The sequence below is a fragment of the Heliangelus exortis genome, chromosome 3 (assembly GCF_036169615.1).
Source record: "Heliangelus exortis chromosome 3, bHelExo1.hap1, whole genome shotgun sequence".
Classification (NCBI taxonomy): Eukaryota; Metazoa; Chordata; class Aves; order Apodiformes; family Trochilidae; genus Heliangelus; species Heliangelus exortis.
Genome location: NC_092424.1, coordinates 70,754,104 through 70,781,212, shown reverse-complemented (window position 1 = coordinate 70,781,212; position 27,109 = coordinate 70,754,104). Strand labels below are relative to the sequence as shown.

Genomic DNA, 27,109 nt, shown 5'->3' with positions numbered 1-27,109 from the left:
ATCCATTATTTGTCTTTAAATAAGGTCAGTCTTGCTAGATCAAATGATTCTTTAAATTTTCCTACTGAGTCATCCAAATGAAACAAAATGAAACTTTCTTTTGGTAAACAAACTTAGAGTCTCAGAGGAGAAAGGTGAATTTTGCTGTTATTTTTGTCTAAAAGATAAAACTATTTAGGTGGTCATCTAGCAAAACTCAAAACAACTTGGTGCTAAAATCATTCTAATTTATGGTACTGGGGAGCTTAGCTTTATAACAACTGCATTAAAGAAATTTAACACATGAAATATAGTTTTTCTTTCTCAGAAAGGAAAAGGTGAGAAGATACCCTTCTGCTTTTCCCAATTTAAGACTGTAATGGCACTGAAAACGCCATTACTAACATACTACTCTTAAAAAGAAATAGCTTGACATTTGAGATTTAGGTGTGAAGAAGTAGATGAAAGTATTTGTCTTACCTCTAGGAAATGTAGTTCACATTTTTGTTTCAGTGGAATTGCAATTAGGGATGGTGGGAAGATGCACAAGGGATACAAGTAAAACAGACCAACAACTGACCAAGTCTGTTTGGCAGTCTTTGCTAAAGAGATGTTCATGACACAAATGGTACACTGACTCAGAAAAGTAGTGCAAGGAAAGAATCAGGAATATGTTTCATACTTGTCATAGAACCAAATTTCTAAGAGGACAAGATTAAACAAAAATAATTAAAGTAGATTCCACACCTGTTTCTTCTAGGTCTCATCAGAAGCCAAGCAATACCCATCCTAAAGACTAAAGTTCAGACACTGTAATCTAATTTTCAGTGCCAATTATGCCACCATAGTGATGGTGTTTTGACTTGGCTGGGTTACCCTTACTGTACTTTTAGCCTCTCTTAGAAAGAGTCACCAAAACGAAGTCAGTCTCTGCCATTTGTAAGTGGGCCAGGACAGGGTAAACATCATGCAGCTGTGCTTAGTTTATTTCCTACTTCCCTTGCAATCTACACATGTGGCATGCTTCAGTAATGCAGCTGAAAATAAACAGAAAAAGACAAAAAAGACTAAGAAAATGAAGATTAAGACCTTCTGCAGGAATCTAAGAGAGTCCAAAATGTTTCTCATTTTTATAAGGGACATGTTTAATATAAAATGCAGTTTCATTGCTGACCGAACTTGTAGTTTTATTTCTACACACAGAAGAGTAGCTGGTTTGCTTTTTTAAATGAAATACCTGGGATCTGCTTGTATTCAGAAACCTGCTTGGATACAGAAAGCAAAATTAAAACCACTCTTTGCAAAAATTTTGGAGAAGACCTCATCTGTTTAGACATACAACCTGTGCACAGTGCTCGGGAGCAACCCCAAGGGCTGCAGTCTGTTTATCCACGGGGTATCCACAGCAGGTGCAGAAAGACCCCCAAGTACCCAGCACCAGGGTCCCCTCCTGAGGACAGCTCTGTGCACGCTGGCTCGCAGCCCCAGGCATCTCCCCAGTGTCCCATTACTGCTGTGCTGCTGGAGGCTCTCACTGCCTCCAAGGGAAGAGCTCAGCTCATCAGCGCGGTGGCTTCCCTGCCTGCCTGGTTTCAAGCAAAACGAGAGAGAGAGAGAGGCTGAAAGGAGGTTAGTTTTAGTGACATGGCACCGCTGCTGCAGGGCGAAAGAGACAGATTCTGACCACTGGAGTTGCTGGATGTGTGCAGCACCCTCTGCCAGGACCCAGCCATGGTTTGCTTGCTGGCACATCCAGAGCTTGATAGGCTCTGCTTGCCCACTGGGGTTTGGCTGGTGCTGAGCAGGGATCTCCTGTACCAATACACCACGCAATTGGGGCTTCCACAACAGTATTAATTTTGCTACATACTACAAGATGACAACAGTAAAGCAGGGGTGCAATCTAAATACACAGCAAACATAAATGAGTTCCTATAGTGCTGCAGTCTTCAAGCCATTTTGCCTACTGAACATTAAGATTTAAGTCTCCGAGGCAAACCAGGCATGTGAGGCAACATCACTGTAACTATCTACCTTAGTGGATTTTAAGAGAGATATTCACATATACACCCTGCTCATCATTCCCATACATTGAAAACTTGCTATCATAAAACCTGTAGAGGTCATTGCAACTTTAAATTACCAATTTTTTGCAATTTTGTGTTAAGATACAGTCATAGCAAATGAAAAAGGGAACTCTTTTTTGCTCCAACACCCTGCCCAAGCAAACCTACTTCAAGAAGCACCTTTATAAGCTTCCTTAAATATTCCAGTAATACAAAAAACCCTAGATCCAAACGGACCAGCTTTAATTACAGTTCTTGCTAAACAGTAACACAGTACATCCACAACTGCCTTCAAAGAACTACAACATTATTTGCTGTGGAACACTGGCAGCTGCTGCCTTTGCCCATTCCAACTCCTGCAACGTGTGCACAGGGACTTTTGGTGGAGAAGAGAACAGTGCTACGCTCACACTGCTTCAGGACAAACTTCATGTTGATACTATCAAAAGGTGAACGTTCAGAAGAAGAAAGGAGCTAATACGAGTTTGAGATGAAAGCTTTTGTAACGTCTTTGGGCTTCAAAATGAGAGATTGAACACAGAAAACATTATGATGTTGACAACATTGTAATAAATGCCTCTAATGGAACCTTGACTACAAACCTCTGGGAGTGTTTGAAAAGCCAAGAGTAAGAATCGCCTAGAGCTCCTGTTAATGACAACTGGTATTATTTTATTAAGCACTCACAGAAATAAAGTAGCTTCTCCTTAAGCATTTCTAGAAACTTTCAGAATTCACAGGTGTCATAATCATGTTACTACTGAAACTCATTAGGACTGCAGCTAATTCTCCTCCTCTCTTCTCCCCCCTCCTTTTAAACAGATGAAAAAGTCATCACATTAATTGTAGTCACACATTAACAGCACCAAGCTTGAGTATGTAAAACTCCTGAAATTCTTACCTCAGATGATTTTGAGTTTTCATAGTATATACCTTGAACTAAGTCACCAATAGCACTTGAAATGAGTTCCACAACCTGCAAAAGAAAAGGAGGGAAAAGCCTTACATCTTTAATTACCACCAAATTTACTAATAAAGCTACTGTCAGATTTCCAGCAAGGTAAATGGTCATAACTTTCCTTGCAGAAAGCTAGTTGTGAACAACTGTAGGATTTACTAGGATATATTCTGCACAATCATGATCCTGACCCACTGCTAAAATCTCTACTACAGTAACTCTTTCATCAAAGTTTGAAGTTAATATAAATGAAAAAAAAAAAGAGATGTTTGGTTTTTTTTTTTTTTTCTAAAGTGTGAACTATAGAGTGTATTCTCACAAGGACATTCACAGAACTAATAAATCCCAGTTCATGAATATGAGACAGTACCTCATCTGGGCTTTGTTTTGTTTTGTGTTTTTCCTGCCAAGTAAATACTTCACAATACCTCTCATTGGGAGCTGTTAAAATTCTAATCTTCGTGGCTAATACAGAAAAGTCAGAACCCAGAGAAAGGTAACCTTTCAAATGTGATCATTTGGTATTCGGGTGCCCTGGGAGTGCACTGTAGATGTATTTAGTGCATGGCCTGAGGCTGAGCTGTACCACATACACTGAAAGTTTGCAACACGGGAATGTTTAAATCAGATTTATCAATCTGTATTATCTTCAGGGTTCAGGCTTTTTATTTTATTCAAGTGAAGCCTAAAAATCTGAACTTGATCCAGAACGTAAAACAAGCAATTCATGGTCTCCCTGGAACTACTGTACAATTTAAAGTCGTGCACATGAACTGTCTTAATTGGAAAAAAATACTCAGATTTATCGTAAAATTAAATGCAGGCATTTCAAATAATCTCACCTTAAGGCAAGCCCTTTAGTTGCTCACAAAGTTTTAATTTCTTGAATGTTTCATTTCCTATGCATATGAGTCTGTATCTGATTCCTCTTTTTGCTTCCTAAAATTCAACGTAGTTCTTATTGAATTAAAATATTTAGTTTCATTTTTATCATTCTTGTAACCGAAGACGAGAAGCCAAATGATAAAACCCCTGACAGAAAGATATTTTAACATATAGGCATATTTTATTTGACAATAAAACCACATTTGTATGCTAGTTATGGAGTACTAGCAGGAAGGTTGTGTTTTCTTTTTTTTTTTTTTTTTTTTTTTGAGCACTGGTGCATATACATATTCATAAACTCAGAACTCAGAGCAAGAGCTAACTTTAGAAATGGTGCTGATTAAAAGTCATGTTTTTTCTTGCAATGCATATGGGTTAATTTGCAAGACCTATAAAAACAGCCTTAAAAAAATAAAAATCACATTGCCCTTTAGGAAACTCAATACCAAAGAAATATTGTAGCAATATGAGCTGCAGAGGAACTGAAAGGACAATGATCCTACAGTGTTACCAGATGTGTTGAGTTATTTAAGTGGGGAACTGAGAAAATGAGGGGCTAGGATATGATTGTTTTTTGTTTGTGGGGGGGTTTTTTTGGTGGTGTTTTTCTTTTTTTTTTTTTGTCTTCTCCTTCTCCCCCTGCTCTCCCCCTTTCGCCTCCCCCTGTTTTTTTTTTTGGTTTTTTTTTTTGTTTTGTTTTTAAGGTCTCAGATAAGCCCTATTCCCAAATCCAGGAGGATTGAGTATCGCCAATAGGTCTATGAAAGACTGTAACTAAATGCCCAGGATCAGATTGTATTACAGTTTATACAAGCAACATCCCAAGATTCTTCTGATGGCTGGGACACATAATACAGATCAATCACTCACTAAAAAATGTTATGGTTTGTGAAATGGTCTGAGCTCAGAGACCTACACTGGTAATACGAAGAGGAATTTACAAAGACACTGAGTCCTACTCTAAATGTCAAAGTGATAGTATGAACTTTTAACAATGCATCTGGCTCTGGATAACTACCCCTTTTCCTCTCTCTCCTGAAACTCTAGACTGAGCAGGACCCTGTTTTGGGGTTTCTTTTTTCCACCTCTCCTCTCTTTTTAGTGCAACTCTACTCTCAAAGGCAATTTTAACTGACTTTAAACAATCTTGGTGAAACATTTGTGAACAATTGTACCTTTTCCTCTTATAGTTTATAAAACATCTTAGGAGAATTATACATCCATTATTTAGAAGAATCCATGTATTAAATACCATTAGGCCTTTAGTGACATATTGAACATTGTATGTTAGTGAGAACTTAGTATTAATATTACTTCCCTTTTTTCCAAATACCTCATTTTTTAAAAAAAACATTATTTTTCTAAAGGTAAGTGTAAGGCCATAGAGATCACTACCGGGAATGAAATTCCAATTTCAAAAGCACAGTGGGATGCTTCCATGACACTCAGTTACTCCATCAACCCTTAATCTAATCTATGAAAAGCATCTGCTGCATAACACCAGTGGCCTGGGGTCCTGAGCAGCGGGGAAAGCAATGAAAAATGAGGAAACCAGGTAACTTTTCTCTGTATCACAAACTGACATAGAGGAAGAAAAATTATTACAGATTTAGCAGTATTCACGCAGTTGTGGATACACTGACTACTTCTTATGCAGCACTTTTCATCACAAAATTGGAAAACACTCAACATCCACTGTCAAACTTATTTCCTCCTGTTTTATATAGGGGAAAACAGTGACAGGGAACTGATTTTCCCCAAAGTCACACAGCATGCCAGTGGAAGAGCAGAAAACAGTAGTCAAGTTGTCTCTGTTCTCATCAGTGCCTTTCTGCCTCACCAGTGCCCTGTTTCACTTGCTGATACTTTGGAGAAGCGAGTTTGAAAAGCAGGAAAGATAGATGGAAAATTAAGTGCTCCCAACTGCTTTGCTTCTTTTCTCATTTGAAGGTTGAGTTCCATTTTAAACAAGTCCAAAGGCAAGGAGAGAGAAGAAACAACTGCCAGAATTAGTGCTTTAAAACAGCAGCACCTCAAGAGACCAAAGGCAGCCTATCCATAATCTACCTTCCCACTATTTTTCTACTCCTCTATGCAGTTTTGAGAAGGCTGGTCTCTCTTATGTACTCAAACTAACATGAGCAACATTGAAAGAAAATATGCTTATATTCTATTTTCTAATTTCCATTCTGCATCAGCATATTCCAAAGCATTACGTTTTCTGCCTCCTAGGAGCATCCACAGTCCTAGATGCAACCCAGGTAGCGAGCAGCTCCTTGCAGGTGGCAAGGAGGGAGCTGGGGGTGTTCAGCCTAGAGAAGAGGAGGCTCAGGGGAGACCTCATCACTCTCTACAGCTCCCTGAAAGGAGGGGGTAGCCAGGGGGGGGTTGGTCTCTTTTCCCAGGCAACTCTCAGCAAGACAAGAGGGCACGGTCTCAAGTTGTGCCAGGGGAGGTTTAGATTGGATATTAGAAAGAATTTCTTTACTGAGAGGGTGATGAAGCATTGGAATGGGCTGCCCAGGGAAGTGGTGGATTCTCCATCCCTGGAGATATTTAAAAAGAGACTGGATGTGGCACTCAGTGCCATGGGCTGGTAACTGCAGTGGTAGTGGATCAAGGGTTGGACTTGATGATCTCTGAGGTCCCTTCCAACCCAGCCAATTCTACGATTCTATGAAGTGAAAATTCATGTAACTAATTTCACATCCTTTAAACACATGCTCTGTAACAGTACTGCAAGGGTTTGTTGGTTGGTTTGTTTTTTTTCTTTTACTAAGGAGGTACCACTTCAACACCTTTTGTAGAGATTTGATCTCTTGTGCTTTTTAAAAGGTCAGCACAAAGGCCATCAATTTACGATGCACATAGGGAAATGAGATGGATTGTTAAAGCTAAAATCTGTACTATTTAGGCAGACTAAGTATGTAACATGATGTAAATCCTGGACACAGCATGTGATGCCTGATTCCACAGCAAGATAAGAGTTCATGCTCTGGCCTCTCTGATTTATGCAAATATAAAATAGTCCCGAAGCCTGTGCTATGTTTCAATGCCAGAAGAACTCTGTAGGTCTGAAGGTCAGAGGCTTGGTAAAACTTAGAATAAATTACAATACCAGAAAAAGGCAAATTATCAAAAATACACAGCTTTAGTCCTTCAAGGTTCTTTAATTTTACTTCAGCTCTAGTTTCTTAAGCTCAGATTTTCTAAATATTGAAGAAATAATACAAAGCAGTGGTAATTTTCTTAGTTCAGAAAATTATTTGGGACACTCAACCAACCACAGACTGAATTTCCTGCCTCCTTTTTCTAAATCCAGACTAAATCTTTTGGGTAGCTTACTCAGGACTCATTTATAAGATAATTCAAGGTTCAGAATTCCCAAAATATTTTGTGCACACAAGGACATAAACCAGAGTCAAGCATCCACTGTCATGGGTATAGCAGCCCAGTTCTTGCTTGCAGTTGACCACTCTGTGAAATCCATCTCTGTCCATAAAAAAAGGCCATGTATTTAAATGAAGTGAAACTTTAAAGCTAGAATGACTATAGGGAAATCAGAGTATTAAGACATTTTGGTCCAATACTTTTTTTGAAGCTGGAAGATAATAGTCAGCACATTAACAAGCTGATTCTGGGCCCATCCTTCACCAAATTTCTAACACGCTGGGTGAAAAGACAACATTGCTGCCACCAGTTTAGCAGCTCAAGAACTTTGTTCCCTTTACTTGTCTTTGAAATATTTTGTTTAAAGTTCACGGCAACATAAAACTGAATATGTGTTTTTTCCTCTTTTTCAGTCTAGTTGTTTGGTTTTGGTTTTTTGTTGGTTTTTGGCAGTTTTTTTGGTTTGTTTTTTTTTTTTTTTTTTTGTTTTGTTTTTTTTTTTTTTTGGGTTTTTTTTTTTTTTTTTGGTTTTTTTTTGTTTGTTTGTTTTGGTTTGGTTTTTTTTAAGGAATGAAACTGAGCTCCATTCAGTGTGTGGTGGTTTTATTTTAAATTCAGCAGCTGAAATGGAATTGATTACACAGACTGCTATTTCACAGAGTGGTAATGCTGTGTCTCTCTAGACTCTACTGGATATTTTCAAGGGGAACATGAGGAACAGGATGACACTCTTGCTGGAAGACAGGAAACAGAACTAGGAAGAAATAGCAATGGATATTGTCTCTCATCCCACCCAATTTCTATTTGACAAGCTTCCTTAGCTTTGCCAAATTCCTTTCAAGAAGGACCACAAGTAATCCCTTCCTTTCTTAGTCTTTCTCTTTCTGTCTCCTTGGGCTCCTGGTCTTGAAACAACATCCTTTCCTCTCACAGCTGTTAGGACAGACCCTACTCCTTGCTGTTGATGGATAGACTTGAAAATGTAGTATGACTTCTCCATATAAGCAAAGAAGAAAATCAGATAGTCAGCAAACATTAACTGTACAGATAATAGTTCCCTCCACTTGCATTTGACTTCCCTCCTCAAAAAAATGTTAATTTTTGGAAAAATTCCCACACTTAAAAATCCCATTCAAAGTTTTTTAAATTAAATAGTCTGTATTTGACACAGAAACATTGCAACACTGGGAAGCTAAAGACAAAGCTCAGTAAACAGCACAAATGGGACTTTCATTGTTAAATAATACCTAAAAAAAAGGGAGGAAAACCTCTAAGGAGTTCCAAGAACATTGAAATTCAATTTTATTTCCTGGTCATCTCTTCAGACCTCATCATAGTTTACTAAGTGTGCCAGCCCACAGAATTTTTAAAATCTAATGTTTATTGAATCTGATTGGATTTACTGTTTGAAATCATCTTGAGCTTTACAATTTTTTTAAGCTGTCTTACTCTTAGTTGAAACATACAGAAAGGACTCCTCACCGTGATTTGCTTTCTAGCAAGTTTTAAATGCTCTTGGAAAACACATTTATGGCTTTCTTCACTGTGTTAATGATGAGTTAGTAGAAAAATACAATACTCAGTGTATACACATCACCCAAACTGACTACTTGATGAAAAGGTACTTCCTAGTAATAAAAAACCTCTTCAAAATAATCTGCAGCAGTCCATTTGAATATTGTTAGTATTGTCAAATACCTCCAGTCTACCTTTAGGATTTCCAGCAGTGCTGAGTTGCTCTTTTATGCTGATGAAACACCATCCACAGAAGGAGTTTTCACTAGTATAAAGACTTTCAGGGCATAATTCAGTTGTTTTCCTTAACAAGAACAAAACCAACAGAAGAAATGCCTTTTTCCCTTCTCACCTCCACATAGTACCTTACACAGTCTATTAATATCTTTGCAGAACCTGTGCAGCAGATCCTGGCACTGAAGCACCAAACCAACTGCTGATGACCAACTAAGGTTAGAGAAGTATGAGATTTCTTCAGCTTGACCTTTTTGGTCAGGGTCGTTTCATTACCTATGTTTCTTCTACACAAAAGAGTGAAAAAAGAAGGTATCACAACTACAGGCTTCTGTAGTTATATTTAGATATAAAACTGTTGCGGCGAGCCTTCTTTCTTTCGGGGACACGGCCCTTCTCCGGGAGCTCTTTCCTGCTGTTCCTCTCCTCAAGCGTCTTCATCTGCTTCTGACTCTGCTTCTGGGAGCATGCCTTTTACCTAGCCCTTCAGCCCCGCCCATTTCCGGCTGGGGCAGGCCCTAATTAGTGGGCACACCTGGGCTTAAGCTCCCAGTTCATTATCAGTGACACCTGAGGACTTGTGGTCTTCTCTACATTTCCCCCCTTTTTGTTGTTTTAAATATATATTTTTTCTTAGCCTTTATGGAGGGAAAGTTCAGGCTCTTACCGGCCTTTTTGCTTTGGTCTTTATTATCAGCAGGAGATGAGGTCTCATGAGCACCAGCTCAGCTTTCGCTGGTACTCGCCACCTCGGAATGCCTGGCCATGCAGAGACTTCTCCGAGCATTCAGCGCACCAGTCTTATCGCGTGTCCCTACGGCCCCGTTTTCAGGACCGCACTATCGCGTGTCCCTGGGGGCTCCGTTTCAGGACCGCGTTGTGTGTCCCTGGAAGGCTCCGTTTCAGGACCGCGTTATCGCGTGTCCCCGGGAGACTCCGTTTCAGGGGCCGCACTGACTTGATGCGCGCTCAGAGCTCCGCTTCGGCTTCAGCATTCCTCGGGCTTGAGTTCCACGCGCCAACTTGCTGCGCCTTTCGAACCTCATTCTTCTCTCCCGCCTGGCTCGCCATACCGGGCTGTTGTATCTCGCCGTGCTGGGCTTCTATTTTGAGCTTCTACATGCCGCCTTCCGCATTTAAGCTAGGCCTTGTGGAGCTTGTTCCCGTGGTTGCGTTTTCGGAGCTCTTTTCTTAGAGCGTCCCGCACCACTGTGGTGTCTCCATCTGACGTGGTTGCGTATTTCGAAGCTCTTTTTATCGCCTTTCGCATTTAAGCCAGGCTTTGTAGAGCTTCCCGCACCAACGTGGTCGTGTAGAGCTTCCTCTTTACCTCAGCATTTACGGCTTGCTGTTGTTGCCCGCGTTCTCCACCAGATGTTGCGGCGAGCCTTCTTTCTTTCGGGGACACGGCTCTTCTCCGGGAGCTCTTTCCTGCTGTTCCTCTCCTCAAGCGTCTTCATCTGCTTCTGACTCTGCTTCTGGGAGCATGCCTTTTACCTAGCCCTTCAGCCCCGCCCATTTCCGGCTGGGGCAGGCCCTAATTAGTGGGCACACCTGGGCTTAAGCTCCCAGTTCATTATCAGTGACACCTGAGGACTTGTGGTCTTCTCTACATAAAACCCTCCTCATCAATAAATGACACAGAAGAGCATGGCCCTAAAACACTATTTCCAAGCATGCCTGTGCAGACAACTGCACAATTGGGATATGTTCACAAATCAGCTGGGGATTAAACCAATTTTTTTTAAAAAATCTGATCAGCTCTGAGGTGACAGAAATTATACCTGCAAGTGGCATTAAATATTTTGCACAGACTGTATCTGAATAAAAGCGAAACAAGAGAAATACCATTGAGCATGACAGATGGAATCAACTAAACAAAGCTGCAGATGTTTGTTGAACTCGCAAATCAACAAGCCACTGCACCAGGAGTAGCAGCAATCAGATTCTAGACTCCAAGTGAATTGCTGCTGATTTTCAAAACACTCATATTAATGACCACTTCTAGTCCATCCAAAGATTCAGTTTTCCTGATAGCCAACAAGATGTCAAATACCTCAGTGTTCTGTTTAAAAATACAATTAACTTATCTACACTACTGCTATAATTTTCTGCACTATACTGTATTATTGAACTAAAGCCATTCCAGATGTAAAGGCACTTTTTAGAAAATATCTGACCCTGGGAAGGCTCATTGTAAAGATGAACTTTACAGCAGTGCAAAAAGGAGTGGAGATACATAATCTATCACCCTGTTTACAAGGCACACACATTTTAACCTCTCCTAGTAGCACAATGTGTATAAACACCTGCTGGGAAGGAATGGAAGAAGAGGGACCCAAATTCCTCTCTGCAGTGCCTGCTGCCAGGATGAGGCAATGGGCACAAAATAAAAAGTTAAAGTCCATCTGGACACCTGAAAACACTTTAGTGTGAGAGCATCAAACAACAAAACAGGCCCAAAGGGACTGTGTAGTGTCCACCTGTGGAGATATTTTAAAAGCCATCTGGGCATGGTCCTGGGCAACCTACTCTGGCTGACCCCTCTTGAGCAGAGGGTTTGGACTAGAAGATTACAAGAGGTCCCTTCCAACTTCAACCATTCTGTGATACCAGCAGCTCGTGGAAGAAAACCATGGCTGATTTTTCATACTCACATCTGCACACCAGTAATAGTAACTTATCTTGTCTTTGAAGTAACACAAGCAAAGCTACAAAGCTGGTATCAAATATTTTCTTAGTGAAGGGTTAAGTTTATTGATTGTACTGGGAACAGATTTCCTTTCTACGAATAGTTGAGTTCTTGGGAGACTAAGAAAGGCCATTCAGACAAATTTTAGATTCTTATCACTATTGCTAACAGCTTTGAATTACAAGGGGATCAACACAAAAATCTATTTCCACTTTCAAAAAGTGTATTCTCTGTTAAAGGAAACTGCCACTGATCCTAGGAATCATTTCTTTAGCTAATCCATGATTCCTCAGTGGTATAATACTTATTTTTTAGCAGCTTATATTTTCTTGACATCATACAGGAAAATAAAAAGCCTGATGCAAGTACTGCCTTTCTTAAACGACATTTAAAATCAAAATTGTAGATTCTAGCTGACTTGTTTGTCCATTCCCAAAAATGTCTATTTACATCAAAAGAGCAACTACCTTAATTCCAGAAAGGACATATTCTCCATATCCTTCATTGGTCAGCAAGGAACCTAGTTGCTCAAGTTCAAAACTGAGCCTTTCCCATAGGAGCAAAACTGATGCTATAGAAGTAGATGCCATATCTCAAAATAAGCAGTTCTTTTGTGAAGCACAGTGTACATTCAATTTGTTGCAATAGGAAGATTTAGGAAGACTTACAAGAGTAACTTGTTCGTGTTTATGCAAACACAAAGCCTATTTTGTAAACAACACATTTATGCCTTTAGGAAAACAAAGTTAACATAAGGAAATGCATCCACTATATAAGTACTACATCTGTGCTACTGTTTATTTATAAACAAATAATGCTTAATAAAACAATGCTCTATAATGTGGTCTTCTGGCAGAGCTCTGCAGTGACAGACAATATTCTTAAGTTCCATTCCAAGCTTTCAGGCTGTAGATTTTGAAGAGCTTCTGTGAACAGTCTAATCATTCCAACAAGAGCACACTGAATTATAGTGGGGAAAAAAAGAGTCATTCTACAGATTTCAGTAAGAACTACAGAGAACACTACTTCCTTTACTGTAATGCAGATTTTTAGGCTAGGTTTTCTGGTTTTGTTTGTTTTTTTTTTACTTACTTATTTTTAAATTTGGTTGGTTGGGTTTTTTGTCTTCTTCTGAGGGGTGCTTTGTTGCTTGATCCTGGTACTTATTTTTTATTAAATACCAAGGGATGCCTTCCTAGCAGTTTATGGAGTTGCAAACAATGAATTTACAGACCTATTTTATAATTTTCTTCGGTCATCAGCACATTACAGTTGGAAATTCACTAAAATGCATCATTTCATCCTTCTGAAGTTTTATGTATCCTAGTCTTCAGAGTGTGGATAAAACCTGGTCACTCTCTGCTGTTTCATAAGAAAACTGATTCAGATGCCTTACGAAGCTGCAGTTTTAATTCTGTTACAGGTTTCTTCCAACCTAATTGTGACACACCCTGAAAAAACACATTATTTTATAACAGTGAACATCATTTGTGTTATAATGTCCCTGTAGTCTATCTGGCGAACAGGTGACAAAAAGGCCAACTAGTGGTAGCTACTTTTGCTACATTCCCACCTGAATACCACCCAAAAAAATGTTACAGGAAGCAAAAGTTTGTTACTTAAGCAAAAATCAAAGACACAACTAACACTTTTTGCTACCATAGTCAAAGAAGCACTTTCATGCTACAGAACTTGCTGTTAGCACTTTCATCCCCCCCATCCTTGACTAGACAAAGCAAGATAACTCTTACAGATGTATTAAGTTCAGATGGCCATAAAGAACCAAGCCTTAAACATATGCTTTTACACTTCTTAATAATTTATTCACATATTTATTTAAAATTGCATGTAAGATAGTTGGGCGGTACCTTATTTTGTTAGGCAAACATAATTTACTTTTTAATCCCTCCCACATCTACACCTTTATGAGGACTTCTACAAACATCTTACCACAATCCTAATTTCAAAACACTGCAGACTCAAAATGAGACAATGTATCAAAATAACTCCATTGTCCCATCTCCAACAAAACAATATCCAACAAAACAAGCACATCGAGGCCTTCCTGTGTTATCATCAATCAACAACATAATTCATCACTGCAATCAGCAGGCCAAGGGATGCCACCATCCAAAAGACAGAGTGCACAGATACACACAAAAACCCCACCCAGATCGTTTACATAAGGTGAGCAAAAAGTTAAAATGACTGTACAAAAGAACTGTAAATACACGCAGGATGATCAATCTAATGCTCTGTACCTGTAAACCTTGATTATTTTTCTTTTTAACTACTATGAATTTTAAACATGTTTTATTATTCAAATAAATGTAGAACTTTACCACGATTACAAAAATGTAGCACACGGTAGCACCTGCCCTTCAGTACTTTATTTTAAGCCTCAGTCAATACCAACTTTGCAACCATAATCAAAGTCTCATTATTTCACAAAGCAGAAAATGTGAATGTTTTCTTCTGAGTTATTCTGTGTGATGAAAACCAAAAATTTTAGATGACTTTGTAGCAGCACAACAAAAGAATTTATCTTACAGAAGGTTTCCTAGCTGGCATTTAAGGAAATCTAGAGTCCTTGTACCTGTGTATTAAAAAACCAAACCAAACCAAACCCAAAGCACCTTCCCAAACCCTCATTTTGCATAACTTAAGTAGACATACAAAAAGTGTGAGCACTGCTTTAAAATAAATTCCCCAAAACACAAACCCTAAGCCTTGAATCCTAATATCATTATAGTTATATTCTACAACAGTAACAAGAAGAGTAAAATTACTACAAATTAACAACAACAATTCCTATATTTAATGTTATTTAAAAATCAAAGTGTTACCTAAGGCAATTACCTTGCAGCCTTTTAATATCTACAGGGAAAAGCCTAAGGGAAAATAATTGACTTTGCTAATTTTACCCTTGGCAATTATAAAATAGCTCTGCATTTCATTATGACTACAGAATTTCACATCTAATTGTCAGCCCCAAGAGAAGCACAGAGATAAATACATCATACACAAGCTTCAACAGGAGTTTAACAGCACAATAAAATTATCTTGGTAGCAGTGGTTTCAGTTAATGTTAAAACCCCCTTTAAAGTCTAGTCTGCTCAACAACTATGTACATCTATAGAGGTTATGTATGACCTAACATGGTCAGTACTATGTATGATACAATGCTGCTCATTTGCTGAGCTACCAAATAAATGCCAGCAAAACATCAGTACCACGATTTTTACTTCTTACATCAAAGAAAACAAAACATTATGAAGGAAAAAAGTCACAGTTATTTCACACTGCTGAAAAACAGATGCCAGATTTGAAAATTCATCAGTTACAAAAGAATAAATACAGTATGTTTAAATCATTGCACCTGTCAAGAGATTTCTATAGCTTGTACTTCAATTTTTCTAACTTTACTAGTAGGGTTAGACATATGAAAAAGAATAATTTACTAAGTCAATCAGCTTCCATAATGGCATCCCACTTATCATATGTAGAAGCTATGAAAGTATTTAGTTGTCAGAAAAATGAAAAAAGTGCTAAAATGTTTTGGCAGAATTTTCCGACATGCAGTATAATGATTGCTTTCAAAAAAAGAAAAAAAAAAAAAAAAAAAGTACTTCTTTGCACTTGTGCTTCATTTTCACTGTAGGCTTGTTTCCTGGCAAGTCTACAGGGATTATACATTGCTACTGCAATATTTAATGATGTACTAAATGCAAAGTAATAGGTGCTACATTTTATAAAATTTCCCTTTTATGTTAAAACAAAAAATTGAGATAGGTTAAAATCCTTTGGTGTGTCTTGAGAATCCCACTACCTACTTACAAAAAAATGAATGCACACAAATCAGCAATAATTAGTAAAGTCAATTGCATTTTGGTTATGGTAGGACTAAAATTTTGCAGTATTTAAAACTTGTTTTTAGTACTTTCGTACATTTAGCACAACAATGGCTTAACCCACCATTCTAGCTGATTGATATCTAATTTTTTTATCTCTTCTGAAACTCAGCTGTGCGTTACAAAATGATGCCACTTTTGAGAAAAACTGTCACACTCATGATCAAAGCAGTACAGAAATACTCAACTACCATCACCAGGAGCTTTAGTATGAGAATCTAAAAACAAAAGACTCCTTAAGCTCAGAATTTAAACTACATTGATTACTGACAACTTCATGGATGACAAACATTTATTTCACATTATGATACAACGACAATCTTCAGATGTCTAAAAAGTGCCCCTGCAAAAAAGGAATTGTTTTCTGTTTCCACTGGAAAGGCACACTAAGCTCTTCAGCCACACATGTAGTTGGTGTTAGACTATAGTGGCACAGGGATGCCTGGGAATCTCTCTACACCACAGGAGGTTTTATGAAAAAGCTAGACAAACACATGAGAAGAATGACTTGGTGTAGCTGGTCCTACCTGGAGATAAGGAGAACCAACTGCAGAGATGTTCTCTTAAGGTCTCCATAATTCTCATTTTTTAAGGTCATACATCTGTACAATTTGTTTGTCACGAAAAACACTTCCTTGTAAAGTTTCAAACTTTAGCTGAGCAGCTGGATTGCAGCTGCCCTTTAAAAGCCAAGACATCCACCCTAATATGACAATCCAATACTCAGAGGCATCCAAATGCCTAATAAAGGCATTATTGTTATTATTATTATTATATCATCTGACTGATGCATAGACAAAGAAATTAAGCCTTTTCCCTCAAGAATTCTCAAAGAGAGACAAACCTCTCACAAAGCACAAGGTAAAACAAAGAAACAAACAAAACATCTTTAACTGGCAGTGTGCCAGAGGTGGTGTAGTCTGACACATCAAGAAGGTATGTTAAATTCACCAAATTAACCACTAGTCCATTCCAACAGTGCTTCAGAATGTTTACTAAAGGCCTCACCACAGTAACTCTATAGAACAATGATAAACATGTTCACAGCAGCAGCTTGTCAATCCACCTACAGCTATAATGTAAGTATTATGATTCTTAAAGGATGCTCCATATATACAGATATAACTGCTGATTTCTTAAAGGGTTTTTCAGAAGACTCACTGATAGTTACTTGCTCTAGCAGCACAAAAAAAAATTTGTCTTTTTACCTTGGTATTCTGCAGTTGCGCAAGGCTCGTGCAAGCGTTTGCTAGAAGAAAATCTCCACTCAGAACAGCCATTTTATTTCCAAACTGCATATCCTTCAGTGGGCCATCACAGGACTTGAGCTCACCAATATTCACAATGCCACGATGCACCAAAAAGGCCGTGTGGATTAGTTCTGTAATCTCAGCCAGGCTTCTTTGACTGAAAGCAAAGAAAATGTACAGTTATTTTTGATACTGTAAATTAAACAGATTCTTGGAGGTGTATGTGGAACAACCAGATATGCTGAACAGGTATTTTGTGAATTATCATGTAGCTCTTCTATATATTTCTAGAAGCCACAACCAGGAGGTGTTAAACCCAGGGAACTATCGCTAAGTATTTCCAGGTAAACCACGGTTACATGTGGAGGAACGCTGCCCTTTGTTTGAATTCTTTCACAAAATAAAGCTTAGTAATCACTATAGTCATCATGGTGCTTTCTGTTTTTGTTTTGTCTTCTAGAAGCTTGAGGGACACATGAAGAAAATGCCAAGCAGAAAGTACTGATGGGAAGGAACAAAGGATGTACCAGCAGGGGAGAAGCAAGGAAGCTTGAATTAAGAATGTTGCTCAAACTAGAGGTAGAACAATAACAGGATACCTCACAGTTCAACAATATGAAGGGAGAAAGGCATTGAAGGGGGAAAGGTGAAAAAGGTGAAGATTTAAAAACTGCATACTAATGATATTTCACTGGTTATTTCAATCAGAAGCAGCAAAGGTGATCGTCCAGCAAAGGGGCAGACCCAATGTTATTTGTAGAGGTTTAGAAATCACTTCTTATTCTAACACACAGTGTGCTATGTTCTGAATTTAGGGGTTTCTAATCCCTGCAGAGAGGTTTGCCAGAGAGGTTATCCCACAGAGGTTTGCCCTCTGTTTTTGATTTTTTTTGAAGAGGCATGAAAAGACTCATTAGCACAGCCCTCTCGTCCCGTCCTCCTGCAATTCAACCCTGGAGCCCCCGATTGTGACTGTCACTCCAAGCAGCTCAGAGATGTCACCTTAGCTCACGACTACAAAAGGGTGATGAAGAGACATAGCAGCTGAGTAGGGACAAAGGGAGGGGGAAACAGAGCAATGCACTTGCAGAATCCTCTTAACACTGCAAACCTAGATACACACAGGCCCCCCTTTTATGAAATCTTCAGCACACTGACATCTTTCCTGACTCAAGCAGTTCCTTTTGTCATGGAGACTTTATACATGAGCAAAAATGCAAGACATGCCCTCAACTAGACAGATGACTAAAAGGCCTTAAAGTTCAAATTAAATTGCAACCTAGCATAAGGCATGTTATGCTCCCTGTACTCATTCAAAAGTAGCCAAGCACTGATTCATTGAGTAACCAAACTGCTCCATATCTGCACATAGGCATATACCTGCTGATACATGATCAGAATAGAAGCTGCTTCAGTACCAGCACAGTAGTGAGTAAATTAATACTGTTTCCTCTGGACAGTGCAGATGTGCTGCACCTGCCTCCAGCAGCATTAATCTAAAGTAACCTTCTGCCCCAAATCTATCTGACCTGTGAAGAGCCCCAGGAGCAGTTGTTTCAGGCCAATGATCTGTGCCAATTAGCAGGAGAGAAGAGCTGGTAGAGCCACACATCTTGGGGAGGAGTGCAAGAGGTAGATGAGCAGGGGAAGAAGATAAACAGAGGTTCCCAAGGTATTTTGTCACACACACAAAATAAGCTGTTTTAAAGGCTGCCTTTAAAATTCGCAATTTTTGCTCCATGCAGAGAAAAGCAAACTGAAAACAGAACAGCTGGACATTCTCCATGTAAACAACAAAACTGAAGGCTGATGCTGGCTTTCAAAGAGGAGAGGGAGAAATGTGTACAACCTGCAGCTGCAGTATTGTGATTGTGCTTGGCTCGGCTCCAACAAAGGGTTAATAAAATTTCAAGCTCTGAGAAAAAGACTAACAAGATGTCCCGGTGCTCCTGCTGTCATTGTCAGGGCAGCCCTTGGAGGAAATGTCCATATCAATTCGGTTTATCAGATGGACAGCTGATCAACATTAAAGAGACTTGCTCAGGGCAGGCTGAGCCGAGCTACCTGTTATGAATAGCAATGAGAGCCCCCTGCTCCCTGCTGCCCATCTCTGCCGTTTCCGACTGCCGCAGATCCCGGGACATATGGGGATCCCTGGTGACGAGCACATAAAGCTGCAGCTAACTCAAGCCACGGCTCATTTCCCCCAGCTGAAAGCAAGCATCAATATCCTGAGGAGATCAGGCCCTCCTCTCTGACCCCCAACTACTGAAGCAAAACAACGACTGTCCTATTTCTTCGTTTAATAAGCTTTTAATGAAGGAAATCAAGATCGCCTCTTTGACTTGAGCATCGCTCTTCATGAAAAGGTTACACAAATACATCAGTGCCACGCTTTCCAAATGCTCGGGATCTGGATGTTTTAATTTCTTTTTCTATAAATCTGTTTGTTCTCTGAACGATATTCCTATTATGCATGCTGATGAGAGAACCACATTAAGCAATATCTGTGTCTGATTCTCATCTTCTTCACTGCTCTTCCACCCTCTCTAGCAAACTAAAAATGTAAGAATCAATGCTCTTGCAGAAATCTCAGGCAATAAGTTTTCATAATATTTTTTGTGATACCCCCTATAATATCCTGGTGCAACTAAGGAGTTCATAGTGCTGAGGTGGATACAAAAGGGCTCCTGATGTGACTTTGTCAAGCTTCCAAAAAAAACCCCCACCAAAACCAGTGTTACAAAGTTGCTATTGAATATCTAAAGCAATATTATATACAACTTTCTTGATCTGAAGCACAATCTTGTGATTAAATATTTTGTACTTGAAAGCAGCTAATACCAAAATACAATAAATTAATGTTTATGTAATGCAGGACTTAAACAACATATGACAGTACAAAAGGAGAAACAACGGGATTACAAATTCCTATTGCTTCCATCCCACTCTTGCATCAGAGCCTGTGTTCACACAACAAAGTGGTTGCCACAAGAATTACTTACGTAGCAGAGCAGTACTGAGAAAATAGCTAATATTTTACAAATACACAGTCTCTAAATGGAAGGAAGCTAAGGAATGCTTTTTGACCAAATGCCAAGCAAGAGGTCCCAGCAAACCACCACCAACTGCCCCAGAGACTGCACATACAGATGCCACATTTCAAGAGATGACACCATTTTTGAGCTCCAGACTCTCCTTAACCTCCTTTTCATAGAATCATAGAATCATAGAGTTGACTGGGTTGGAAGGGACCTCAGAGATCATCAAGTCCAACCCTTGACCCACCGCTGCGGTTGCTAGACCATGGCACTGAGTGCCACATCCAGTCTCTTTTTAAATATCTCCAGGGACGTTTTCTTTCTCCCCTTCCAAAAATCAACGTATGTATAGTAATCTCTTTCCAAAGAGAATGGTACAGAGGCTTAGACAGTGCTAGCAGGACCTTACTAAAATGTTTTGATGGGTCACAGTCAAACAGGCACAAGTACCAATGTTAGGGGTGCTATTTAAGCAGACTTAATTGTGAAACACGGTTCCCCATCCTCCTGCCCTCTCAACTACCTAAATCCCAGAATCACTGGGGCTGGCAGTGACCTCTGGAAGTGATCTGGTCCAATCCCTCTGCTCAAGAAGGGCTACACAGAGTCAGCTGCCCAGGACTGTGTCCAGATGGCTTTCGAATATCTCCAAGGATGGAGACTCCATAGTCTCTTTGGGCAGCCTGTAAACAAGATGAAAAGACATACTGGTTCATTACCCTTTCAAGCCAATTACTATCTACCACTTCAGTGAATACTTTCCCCTGTCTTCAAGTCTCTTATAAGATCCTCAGACTTGTTCTTGGTGCTTATTTTTTTCTGTACTCTCTACTTCATGAAAAATCTGAATTTACAGACTTTTCTTGCCTGTGGTGAGCAAAAAGGAGTAGCATGTAAGTCCACTTGTTCTTTTCTGCTCTTGACTCCTTGTTCCTGCAAGTTTAGTAACAGTGCAATTAACTTAAATCTCAGTAAAATGCTTGCAATAAAGTATCCCTTAGGTTATGAGCTCCTCAAGCTGTAAATGTCATCCTGGAAAGAATAAAGAAAACACTAACTTCAGAAGTAATTAAGAAAACTCTTCAGCAAGGTCAATTGTATCTATATTGACTCTAGGACTGTGAAACACCAGCCTGCAGGAAAACACTAGAAAAACGTAGAATTAAGTTATATAAAATGCTGCAGCAAAAAAAACAAGTGGAATTTCTATTTTCCCTCTTTGCTTTCCTCCACCAATGCAGTCACACAGGTCACCGACAGTCTGTTTCAGGGAACTCTGATAAATTGCCGAGCATACTTCAAAAATTCATTTATATCTGCTCTTCTAAACTAATGGAGTAACTGCATCATAGAATTGATGGATTAGAGGCACCTTAAAGGATCATCCAGATCCAACCCCCTGCATGGGCAGGGATACCTGACACCAAACCAAGTTGCTCAGAGCCCCAGAGATCCACTTCCAGGAATGGGACATACGGAGCTCACCTGTTCCAGCGTCTCATCAACCTCACAGTGAAGAATTTCTTCCTAGTAGATAATCTCAAGCTCCCCATTTCCAATTTAAAGCCATTACTCCTTGTCCTGTCACTACATGCCCTTGTAAAAAGTCCCTCCCCAGCTTTCCTGTAGGCTCCTTCAGGTACTGGAAGGCTGCTGATAAGGTCTCCCTGGAGACTTCTCCTCTCCAGGTTGAATCACCCCAACTTTCTCAGCCTGTCTTTGTAGGAGAGGTGCTGCAGCCCTATGATTATCTTTGTGGCCCTTCAGTGATCTTACCCCAATAGCTCCATGTCCTACTTGTGTTGGTGACCCCAGAAGTGGGCACAGTACTCCAGGTGGGGTCTCATAAGAATGCAGGAGAATCACCTCCCTTGACTCAACCTGCTTCTCATGCTTTTTTAACAAACATCCTGCTGCTGTGACACCAAATTAAGGAACACAGGTTTTGCAGAAATTCTACACTCCTACAGGCACTGCATCTACAGAGAAAAATAAAGAACTAATGAGCAAACAAAAATATGCTTCTATCTCAAAAAAATGCATTTAACAATTTTGTTTTGGGTTAAAATTTCCTATTTGTATGCCTGGGAGTCTGCCTCATCACAGTGTCGCTGTTACTAATGGCCTAATTATGGAGATGAACTTCTCATGCAGAATTCTACACAAATTTTAATACCTACACAGGACGACACGAAATGGTATGGGGGACTGGCAAAATGCTGAAACAAAATTATGTGGAAAAAAAATTGGTTTTGATAGTAAATTCCCTAGGCAAATTTTTTAAAAATTAATTTTTCAGTGTTCCTTCCTGGCATCCTGCATACTCTCTTTGTTGTTGGTATTATCTTTAAAGATTTGCAACAATGAAACATGAGCTAGCATGATCTCTTAAGGAATTCTTATAGGTGACTGCAGTCCCTGAATTCAAGTCCTTCTCTAAAAACAAATAATAGTATTTTGTAAAACACATAATAGAAACATTAGATAGTGCAACTGTATTGCTGTGAACAAAATAATACAAAAGAATAGAGTTTAAATACTCCTCTGCAACATTTGCAATGGAAACTTAAGCTCTAAGTAACAAGGAAATTTGAGTCAGTTTACCTTTCATTATTAACCATGAGAAATAAACTTGCCCTCTAAAAGGATGATGGGTTACACAAAGAACCATTTAGTAATTTTAAATGTTAATAGTAGACTCAGTATTTCACAGAAATGGACCAACAATTAAAATTAATCAGTAAAATTCTTATTCTAAAATTTTCAGCAACGAACAAAGACACCGTAACTGTAAAAAATTCTGCAAGAATTCTTACTACTGCACCCTTGAATTAAAATTACTGACAATACACATCAAATTTGAACATTTTCTGTGTGACGGTTAATCCAATAGTTTCCCTTCAACAAACAAAGAACTAATTTGTAATTAATTGTAAAGCTGTACAATTGGTATTGTTAAAAATACATTTAAAAATATCAGCATCCATTGTATTTTAGTGACAATCATAATCTATATATACCTATGAATCTGAAAAATGAAATTAATTCTTTAGTGGAAAATTAGATATGAAAAACCATTGGCAAAAGAATTCAACTAATCATCTTAAGTACTGACTATGTATTTGGGCAGAACTTAGTATCTGATTTACTTTTTTTTTTTGTGACCAATGAACAGAAAGAAAAACTTCTATAGAGACAAGAAGATGCATACACTAAATCCAAGTTCATCCTTTTTCCTCCTTCAAGACAACCCACTTAGTTACACAGCAAGAAAGGGCTGGGTTTTTTACAGTTCTTTTTTCCATTTACCTGTCACAGTCAATGCCATGGCTAATAAAACCAAAAAGAACAATGCATAGTAAGTAACAAATAGCATCATGGCAATGGAAGGTCACATTCTCATCTTCTGTATATCATTTCTCTTACAAGAATTTAAAGGAGGGGGTGAGGGTGTTCCAACTACTCAACATATAAGATAGGGACACTGTGGTTTCACAAACAGGAAAAATCATAGAACCATAGAATTGGCTGGGTTGAAAGGGACCTCAGAGATCATCAAGTCCAACCCTTGATCCACCACCGCTGCAGTTACCAGCCCATGGCACTGAGTGCCACATCCAGTCTCTTTTTAAGTATCTCCAGGGATGGAGAATCCACCACTTCCCTGGGGCAGCCCATTCCAATGCTTGATCACCCTCTCAGTAAAGAAATTCTTTCTAATATCCAACCTAAACCTCCCCTGGCACAACTTGAGACCGTGCCCTCTTGTCTTGCTGAGAGTTGTCTGGGAAAAGAGACCAACCCCCCCCTGGCCACCCCCTCCTTTCAGGGAGTTGTAGAGAGTGATGAGGTCTCCGCTGAGCCTCCTCTTCTCCAGGCTGAACACCCCCAGCTCCCTCAGCCTCTCCTCATAGGATCTGTGCTGAAGTCTCTTCACCAGCCTAACTGGACACAGAACTCGAGGTGTGGCCTCACCAGCGCTGAGTACAGGGGAAATGTTCAGGATAAAGCAGCAGACTTAAGCACAGGAGCAAATATTCACTGCTTGATCATGACTCACGTATTTGCTATCCAGCAGAAACTATCTACTGTTATCTTTTAATAAGGCCAGAGATTGATTGCCAACATTCCTCCTCTCTCAGTCTTTAAGCTACTGTAGAGGCATCTTCCACATAAGGGATGAATGAAGTTGAAAGACATCAGTTCTTATGAAGTATACTGAGCCTGCTGTTTGACTGCATTCCTGTCAATCAATTTATTTTTCAACTGTCCACATATCTTATGTCTTTCATCTCCATCCTTTCCTAGAATCACCACATTTTTGAAGCAAAACTTCTACCCCTATCCCTTCATCTACTTTTCCTTCTTTACTTTTGAACAACCTTACATTTTCATTCTCTATCTCCCCACCACTGAATATTGGTTTATTACTTTTCCCCCTAATTTATCTTCGTAATGTTTCTTGCGTTGGATGGCACCATCACCACGATTCCCCTTTCACAGTGCACAGGCTAAAAGAAATATTCCCAGCCTGGAAGCAAAAGCATCCAGTCTGGGAAGCAGAAGAGAGAATCTAGACAAAGACCTGGTAAAAAACACTATGCCAAGTTCACTTTGGGGGAAAAAAACCAAGTTTGAATCAGAGAAGCCAGCAGAAGAACACCACCAGTATCAGTAAGCCAAACTGATGTTTTCATGAACTTGGAGGCAGACTTGAAGACTGGGAACAACAAAGATGAGAACATCAAGAGCAAGCCTGCAGAGTAAGAAGTATGTAATAACTGTAAGAGCTAGAAAATCAGTGACAATCCACTTGAGTGAACAGGTAAGATCAGGGAGATTGGGCTGCAAAAGGTAAGAATCCAGATAAAGTCACCATAGAGACAGTTCTTTTCATGTTAGGACTTTTATAGGTAGATGAATGCAGAGAACAGGTAATAAAGAATATTTGCATTGTTCAAATGAGATGTGAGGCATGGTACCAAGACTAGGTATATTTTTAAAGCCCCATAAACAAGGATATGAGAAGCTTAAATACCTTCACATCTTATTTCACTTATTACAGATTCCATGATCACTAGAAAGTGTTAAAAAGGGACACATCCATTACTTTTAATTTTCTTACAGACCTTTTCTACATTACTAGGGAAGAAAAAGTAGTAGACTTGAGATGTAAGCCAGTAATTGCATAAGTATAGTTATTTAAAAAAATAAAACAGATCTTACAGCAGTTCAGGTTTTATGGCTTTTTGTTTTTCTTTTTTTTTGTTTGTTTTTTTGTTAAAGGAGGTCTTGCTAGACTAACTAATCAACCTAAAGGAAATAACAAGAATATACCTGAAGATGTAATAATAATAAAAAAAAAAAAGTAAGATGTCTGAAAAAAAGAGATTTCTTGAATTACTTCAACAGTGATGCTAAAAAAAACAAAAAAAAAAATTGGAGATACTAATTTATAAGTATATTGTCAAATTTATTTTATCTCTGTGGGAAGATTCACGGTTCCAAAATGAAGAAAAGCAACAGAGAAGAAAATACTGGGATTATCAAGCAAGGATAAAAGATTCAGTAGCTTGAACCTAAGCAAATGCAAGGAAGACTAAGGGGAATTTACTTGCTAAAAAATATTACAGAGCAATGATGGATTCTCCAATAATAGCACAACTGATACTTGATGAAATCCTATATAAGTACTAGATCTGATTCAAGTTGTGGAAATCTTATAGCCTGTTTTGACCTGCAAGCCAGTTTGAATAGCAAATTTAAGTCTCTTAGTTATTCACATACTTATGAACCATAAAGCCATGGGAAGAACACTTCTCAGAAAATAAACAAAAGGCAACTTAGATTTGGCACCAGTTAATGTTGGTCCCTGTGTCTGAAAACTTACTATTGGCCAGCAGCCTGCTTTCTTTTGAGGTATTGATGCTTCAACATTGGGATTTCTGAATGCATATGTTTCAGCCAACTTTTTCAGGAGACACATCATACTCAGAGCCACTTTGCCCATTGCTCTTACTTCTCATTCCCAGCACAGGAATATCCAAAGCCACCAGCAGGCTGGTAACTCCATAGATATAATTCTGTATTACTACTATTACACACAGAGAATAAACATTTCCAAATTCATTTTAAGCAAGATCTGTAAGAGGAAATAACCTACACTCAAGCTGCACATCTGTCTTTACATATTTAGGTATCCACACTGGCAATGCAATGTATTTGGTGCTGTACTAACCTGGGATTACTAACCTGGATAATGTACAAGAATTCCCAGAAAGAAGATAGAGAAAAACAGAGACTATTTACAAAATCATTTTTTCTATATAAAAAGGTGTACATTTTACCTAAATATACACACTTTCTTTAATTACAGTTTTCCACATAACCATTAGGGGATCTAGCCACGCAAGTCACATTTATTAAAGGCAGCATGTCAAATAAGAGTTGACAATTAGAGGCTATATCAATACACATTATGCCAGATGGTAATGAGCCATACACAAAAGGCCAGCCATCCAAAATAATCACACCATTTTCCACAGAAATGTTGAAGAGGTTATGGTTTATTACACAGTGCTCATTAGATATACAGTGGCAGCATTAGCAATTTTTCGTTCATTTGTGTCTCATTTAAGACTCTGCCCCCACAAGCCCATTCAAATTAGTACACAAGGTTAAAATCATTACGGTCAGAGGGAAAAAAAATGAATTTTTATTTTTATTTTACAGTAATGGTGGATCAAAGGTGCCTGGAATGTATTATTCTCTCACTATTATTATCTAACACAGGCTACTAAAAAGAATGAAAGTCACTGTGATTTGCCATGAAGAAAGCCTATTTTAAATGAGTAATCTCTATACTATTTAATTAATAACACTAAGTGAAAACAACAGTTAGGTTGTGACACAAAGTGACAACAGTCACATAAATAAAAGTTGAAACAGAACTTCCAGGTTTGAACTTTATAATCTGCTTTTCAATTTGCTGCTTTAACAGCATGAAAATATGCAAGTGTCCACAAGACAACTCACCCTTCTGAGCAGATTGGAAAAAAGTAATCTCAAATAACTAGAGTGCTAGCTCTGATAAAACATCTCTGAGATATGATTTAAGGTATCTTTCTATCCTGCTGTATATGTTGACTTCTACCTAGAAAATTACCATTGAAGACATTTATTTTCCTG

The 27,109-nt window shown here is 38.8% G+C and overlaps 1 protein-coding gene across 2 annotated transcripts in view; it reads right to left on the bottom strand.

The window, feature by feature from the left end:
• Positions 1-27,109, bottom strand: part of PDSS2 (decaprenyl diphosphate synthase subunit 2) — a 114,678-nt gene that overhangs the window by 25,536 nt on the left and 62,033 nt on the right. For both annotated transcript variants that reach the window (XM_071741225.1, XM_071741226.1), the window contains exons 3-4: positions 16,839-17,037; positions 2,947-3,021 (exon numbers count right to left, since the gene is read on the bottom strand). In XM_071741225.1, coding sequence (XP_071597326.1) covers positions 2,947-3,021; positions 16,839-17,037 — 274 coding nt within the window. The remainder of the gene's footprint in view (positions 1-2,946; positions 3,022-16,838; positions 17,038-27,109) is intronic.